Source organism: Anas platyrhynchos, chromosome 23 (genome assembly GCF_047663525.1).
Source record: "Anas platyrhynchos isolate ZD024472 breed Pekin duck chromosome 23, IASCAAS_PekinDuck_T2T, whole genome shotgun sequence".
Taxonomy (NCBI): Eukaryota; Metazoa; Chordata; class Aves; order Anseriformes; family Anatidae; genus Anas; species Anas platyrhynchos.
The window spans coordinates 551,338-557,425 of record NC_092609.1 but is presented as its reverse complement, the minus strand read 5'-3'; the positions used below and the strand labels follow the sequence as shown (position 1 = coordinate 557,425).

At 58.9% G+C, this 6,088-nt stretch overlaps 1 protein-coding gene and 1 long non-coding RNA gene across 2 annotated transcripts; one reads left to right on the top strand and one right to left on the bottom strand.

Annotated features, from left to right (window-relative positions):
* The first annotated feature begins 2,794 nt into the window (after positions 1 to 2,794).
* Positions 2,795 to 4,276, top strand: LOC139999375 (uncharacterized). Its single transcript, XR_011804765.1, has 3 exons — positions 2,795 to 3,274; positions 3,743 to 3,935; positions 4,146 to 4,276. It is a non-coding gene; the product is annotated as an uncharacterized lncRNA (long non-coding RNA).
* Positions 4,240 to 5,814, bottom strand: TM2D2 (TM2 domain containing 2). The gene is made up of 4 exons (XM_027443599.3): positions 5,550 to 5,814; positions 5,124 to 5,211; positions 4,917 to 5,032; positions 4,240 to 4,776 (listed from the first exon to the last, which is right to left on the bottom strand). The coding sequence occupies exons 1-4, from the start codon at positions 5,753 to 5,755 to the stop codon at positions 4,563 to 4,565; spliced, it is 624 nt and encodes a 207-aa protein (XP_027299400.1). The 5' UTR covers positions 5,756 to 5,814; the 3' UTR covers positions 4,240 to 4,562.
* Positions 5,815 to 6,088: the final 274 nt, after the last annotated feature.

The window sequence follows — 6,088 nt, the reverse complement described above, 5'->3', positions numbered from 1 at the left end:
TGTTCCCCATTAAAGTGAATCAGAAATCTACTTAAGGAACGAGTGGGTGCCCATGAGAAGCGTTGTGTTGCACTGAAAACACCAGAGGTGATTCACACAGCAGAGCAGCACGTAATTGCACCAAGGAAGGCAGCACGGTAGAGATTTTTCTCAAACTAGAGAAAGAATTGATAATACTTCTGACAGGAGTGCGTTGCCCTCTTGCCTTGAGAGTATGAAGGGATTTTTTTTCAAAAGCCTTTCCCCCAAGCAGGTGACACGGCTGGCATGGAGGTACATTGAGGTGACCGGACTTGCTAGGTCACGTTTTGGAGATGTTTTATGCCAGTCTGCCCTGCAAACGTGCGAGCTCCCCGGAGCACTGGGAGCCGGCTCCTGGGCACGCTGTGCATGGTGCACGGGACCCCAGCAGCCCCCAGCGCCTTCTCTTGATGCTCCAGCATTTTGCACATTTTGCATCCCCGTGTGAGCTGTTGGTGCCTCCTGTACCAGTGCTGCCTTTCTGAGCCTGTCCCCAAGGACTCAGCGCTCTGTGACCTGAGGGAGCCCCTCAGCCTCAGCACAGCTCCTTGCAGAGCGCAGCACCGAAACACCAAACCCCCAGCTTCAGAGGGTTTGGGAGCTCGGTCCAGCCTTGGCTGCCCCACTTCTCTGCTGCCCCAAGCCTGCCGGCGGTGGCTGGGGTCAGACTGAGCAGCGTCGTGCTCTGAGCACTGCCTCTGGAAGGTGCCACCGAGCTCAGCAGCGACGGGCAGGGAGGGGACGAGGAGCTCGGCCCGGAGGTCTCAGACACGGGCTGCGCTCAGACAGATGCTATCGCCGATGTAAGATCAAACTCCAGACGCTGCCCCTGGGGCTGTGGGAACCGCAGGCAGCAGAGAGCACTTTGGTCAGCTTTCAGTGGGATTCCTGGGTGCTTAGGGAGCGATGCCCCAGAAATTCCCAGGTTTGGGCTCTGTGATCCGCTCTGTAATTAGCAGCAACTGTCTCGTGGGCGCCTCTCCTCTTTGCATGCACGTCCGTGCGGCGGTCGCAGCAATATTGCAGCGGGAAGTAGCACCCAGGAAGTGTCTGGCCTGAGCCCTTCTTGCTGTAATTACGCTCCTGGCGGGGAGAACCAGCCCTGCTGGCCCGACCAGCAGGAGGGAGAGGGCTCACGGCTCAGCAGGGGCTCTGCTGCCAGCCACAAGCTTGTCCTTGTCTGCAGCGGGGTGGTGCGGGTCCTGCTCAGTGGAGGAGTTGCCCCTAAAAGGGAGGGGAGCTGTGGCTGCCTCCCCTGGGGTCCTGTGGGTGCCCAAACCTCTCAGGACCTGTGGCCAGGGGTGGTCCTGCCCAGAGACAGCCCTCATGCTCTGTGGAGTGTCTTTGAAGAACTCACGCTGGTATTAGGACCACTGCCCTGCTGCAGTCTGCGAATTCAGGCTGTCCCGCGGTGAATTTAAGCCTCTCTCTTCACTGCCTGTCTTTCACCCATATCTAATTCCTCTCGGTGCCTTTTCTGTTTCATTGCAGTGCATCCAGTGCATGTTTTTGTTGCCTCTGCTGCTGACAGTGATAGACGGAGAATGAAGAAATCCCAGCACAGTCATCTGAATGTAATCTCAGCGGGGCACTGTAGGTCTCACTCCCATTTACAGTGGGAGATCTTCTACAAGAAGAGAATTTCCTCCACACAGATTTGCTTTGACGTTTTTTCCCTCAGCCCTACGCACAATGGGAATCAAAGCAGTGGAACTGACCTTATAGGAGAATCAAGTCAGATCTTACTCCTCGTGCAATGCAGCACGCTGCAGCAGCTAACAAAATGGGAATTTCTGTATCCATCTGTTACGTGAAGGTAATAACTGGACTGAATGCTTTTCCCCCCCCTTGCCATGTGGGTGCTGAGCTGCCCGGGGCTGTCCCCAGGCCGTGCCGTGGCCCCTGGGGGGGGTCCTGGTGGGCTGCAGCCAGCGCAGGGTGCGGGGACACCTGAGCTCCTCGCCCAGGAGCGGCTGTGGCCGTGGCCTCGCCTGCAGCCGTGTGCTGCGTCTGTGCTGTCTGAACCGCGGGGTTTCTGTGATGCACATCGGGCCAGGGAATCTCATCGTTTACCAGAGGAATTCCCACTTTTCTAAAGCTTTGCTCCCTGCTTTAAATAAACCATGGGGAAGCACAACCTTGAGGCTGGGATTTCAAACTTCTTGTCACCGGGAGTTCAATTCATGTTTCTCCCAGTAACTCCTTCTTGCTCTTGCGCCACGGGTTTGTTTCTGAATTAACATTAAGAAATGCAGTGCTGCGGGTGCCTTCGTGGCCTTACGGTCATCTGAGCAGCTCCTGGGCCAGCCCTAGTTGTGCCTGGGATACACTGGTCTTGGGAAAGCGCAATTCAGAATCACTTCACCATTCTGCATCCATGCAGCTACTGCTGCAAGGGCCGTCATCTGAAACGGGGACAGGACGGCGAAGTCCCGGGGCTGAGCACGCTGACGGTAAGTGCCGGCACCTCCTCTGCAACCTGCTCTTCTAAAAATCCTTTAAAAATCCATTTTTATTGCACGAGTGCAGTATAACAAGTTGCCCTATGCCTTGGTCACAGCAAGTTGTAGCATAACTTCAGGCAGAGAACACTTGAGAAGCTTCAGCTTAGCACTGAAGAAAAAAAAAATGCAAGGAAGTTGAGATCCTGGCCTGGAAGGGCCGAATCCATGGGCAGCAGGACAGCCACAGCAACTTCTGTCCTTCTGGGTACGAGGGCGTGAGGAAGGGGTGCCCTGATGGCCAACACCCCCGGCACTCGGCGCAGTCAGCGACGGCCTCGGCTGCGGGAGGAATCTGAGCCCCCGCTGTTAGTTGGCAGCTGCGGGGCTGAGAGCACGGGGAGCTGTTAATGATGATGGGCTTTTTGCACACAGGATTATTATTTTTTTCTTTCTGGCTTGCAGCTTATTTTTTTTTCCCACCATGGGCCTTTCAGCCCCGTTGTTCCACTCGTCTGAAGAATGTGGTAGTTTTATAATGAGCGCTCCCCCCACCCACCCCACAGCCCCGAGACCTATTCAGAGCTGCCAAATTCAGATTACTTGTGACCTAAATGGGATATAAATCCCATTCCCCAGACAGAAGGAGTTGCTGCAACAAACCACAAACCAGAACTGGAACAGGCAGAATTCCCTGCCAAATCGAACCCCTTCGCAGTTCCACGGAAGGCAGAAGTAGAAGTAACACCGGCAGAAACTCGCTGAGTGCAAACGACTGGAGGGTGCTTAATTTGCAGAAATGGGTGAGAATGGTGAGCGTATGTCTGCTGTGTTTTATCTCAAACGTTAATTGACTTTTGCATATACAGTTCTGGTTCTGGTGGCTGCTTCTGTCTGTGTGTGACTTACTGTAACAGCTTCCTTTTCCCGTTTTTATTCAACTTGTGAAGTTTTCAGACTGCATCTGGTAGGGCTTCCTCTTTTGTGTGTGGTTGCTTGAAGCATCTGCTCATTTCGGTAGCACACGCGCCCCGTGCCGTGCTGCCAGTGCTGCAGGCAGCGGGCTGCCTCGCACGAGGACGTGCGTGCTGCAGGATTTACCCTCCTGCCATCCCGACCCCGTCCCAGCTCTCCCATGGCTCCTGGCCATCCCCTGCAGCTGCAGGGTGGAAGTAAGCCTTTCCTCACTAATGAGGCCAAGCTCGTGTTTGGCAGTTCTGTCCGTTTGCTGTCAGTTAACTGGGGCACAAGTTTACTGATCGGGACTAATGTCGTCACAGGCAGAAATGTGTGCAGCGCCTCCAACGCCACAGGAGCTGAGCTGATTGGCTTTATGGGGACGTTACCAGAGGCTGCAATGGAGCAGGCTCCCCTCTCTTGTTCACGCTCTGCAGCCTGTCCCTGGAGCCAGCGCTTGGCTGCAGCACCAGCAGGATGCCCTTAGCCGTGAAGGGCAGGGGACAGGAGAACCAGGTAACTGTGAAGTAACACATGTACTGCTTTGGGGTGGGTGCGGTGTGGGTTTTCCAGCCTGAAAGGGAAAGTGCCGTTCTCCACAAGGGTTTGGCCTCTCCCAGATCTAACCCAGCTTCACATGAAGGAAGTGCACGTGGTCTTGAGCAAGTCAGTTAGAACTGGAGCTCATGACTTTGCCACAGTCTCTATAACACTGCTTGGTTTCAGCTGTAAAGGTTTGCTAAATCATCGCACACAACCACAGGACAGGGGCCTGCATCTCCATGTGGATGTACCCTACCAGCACCAAAAATAAGTGGAGTCAGCTCTGTCCAGACTTTATTAATTTGACTGCCAGTGTTTGCAAGGTCTCAGTTCTTTAACTGTAACCGGTTGAGAGGAAAAAAGCCCAGATCGTTGTAAACAAGCAAAATATATACTGAACAATTTTGTGTCCAAGGTATGTACAGAGGAATTAACAAGAGTAACTGTTCTGCAGATCAAGCTACAGCTTTGTAAATCCACGTTTGTGCAAGGCAGAAAGCTGCACGAGAAGTCTGTTCTGATGCCACGCAGCATGTGGCAGTGTCCATCTCCAGCCCTGTGGAGACGCTGTGGTTTTCTCTGGGACCAGGTTTGCTCCTCTCAGTACACCGTGCACCAGTTGCTGCCATCGCTGGGCATCAGCCCTCCGGTGATGAGGAGAATCAGATCCACGAACCACCAGATCCCGAGGCCTCCGAGCGTCAGCAGCTTCCCCACAGCAGTCCCCGTGTGGCCCAGGCAGAAGCGATCCACTCCGAAGCAACCCAGGAAAAACGAGTAGAGCAAAGTGGTTATAAAATAGTGCCCGGTGTACCTGCAACCGCCGGCAAGAGGTGGGTCAGAGGGGGAAGGACACGGGGCAGGGGGCTGTCAGAGCCCGGCTGCTGCCCGCTGCCGGCGGCGCGGCTCCCCCCGGCGGGTGCCGGGCTCCCTGCAGCCGGTGCCGGCTCCTACCTGATGCAGGGCTTGCTGCCGCGCAGGAAGCTCCGCGGCTCGGCGCACTCGATGCCATCCAGCGCCCGGCACTGCACCCGCGTGTGGTCCACGTCGCCGTGCGCCTGCCCGCCGAACTGGGGGGAAGGGGGGGGCTCGGGTTCAGCCTCAGCCGGCCGGGAGACCGCAACTCCCCCCCCGGTCACGGGCCCGGAGGCCGCGGCTCACCTTGACGCAGCCGTGCCCCAGCTCCTGCTGCGCCGTGGCGTTGCCGCCGTGGTCCACGGGCTCCTCGCACTCCACGAACTCCTCGGGGCTGCGGGGAGGGACGGGGCCGTCAGGGAACGGCCTGAGGGGGCCCGGCCTGACGGGACCTGCCCTGAGGGGCCCGTCCCTGCCCGAGGGGACCTGATCTGATGGGACCTGCCCTGAGGGGCCCGTCCCGGCCTTACGGGGCCTGCCCTGAGAGGCCTGGCCCGAGGGGACCTGCCCTGAAGGGCCCGTCCCTGCCTGACGAGGCCTGGCCTGAGGGACCCGGCCCGAGGGGACCCAGCCCGGCCCGAGGGGCCCGTCCCTGCCTGACGGGACCCGGCCCGAGGGGACGCGGCCTGACGGGGCCCGCCCTGAGGGTCCCTCCCCGCCCTCCCCGCTCACAGGTATGTGCAGAGCACGAGCGGCGCCTGCGGGTCGCTGTAGGCCCAGGCGTTGGCGGGCGGGTCCTGCCCGGTGGGGTCGGGCTCGGAGGCGTTGTTCGGGGCGGCGCGGGAGGCCCCGCGCAGCAGCAGGAGGTTGGCGAGGAGCAGCGCGGCCTGGCCGCACAGCAGCGCGTAGCCCAGCGGCCCCCCGCGCCGCCGCGACATGGCGGCGCCCGCTGCTAGGAGACGCCGCCGCCGCCGGGCCGCGCTGCGCAGCCGCGCTGCGGGCAGCCAATGGGAGAGGGAGGAGGGAGGCGGGGATAAGCGCCGGTGGCCAATGGGAGAGCAGAGGGAAGGGGAAGAAGGGAGGAGGGGAGGAAGTGTGCGCCGGATGAGGAGGTGATTGGGTGCAGGCGGGGAGGGGCAGCCAATCGGAAAGGAGAGGGGGCGGGATAAGGCGGCCGGGGCCTTTAAAAGGGGGCGCCGCGGGCGGTGTCGCGGGGTGTGGGCCCCGGGGCTGGTCGGGGCTGGGCTCCGTGTCCTGCTCTGCCACAGGGT

What these genes read in the sequence shown, in the direction of transcription:
- TM2D2 (XM_027443599.3), bottom strand. Translation starts at nt 5,755, where the DNA reads ATGTCGCGGCGGCGCGGGGGGCCGCTGGGCTACGCGCTGCTGTGCGGC. An exon ending in CTCGTGCTCTGCACATACCT is followed by an intron (nt 5,212 to 5,549) that starts GTGAGCGGGGAG and finishes CCCTCCCCGCAG; the next exon opens with CCCCGAGGAGTTCGTGGAGT. An exon ending in TGGGGCACGGCTGCGTCAAG is followed by an intron (nt 5,033 to 5,123) that starts GTGAGCCGCGGC and finishes CCTTCCCCCCAG; the next exon opens with TTCGGCGGGCAGGCGCACGG.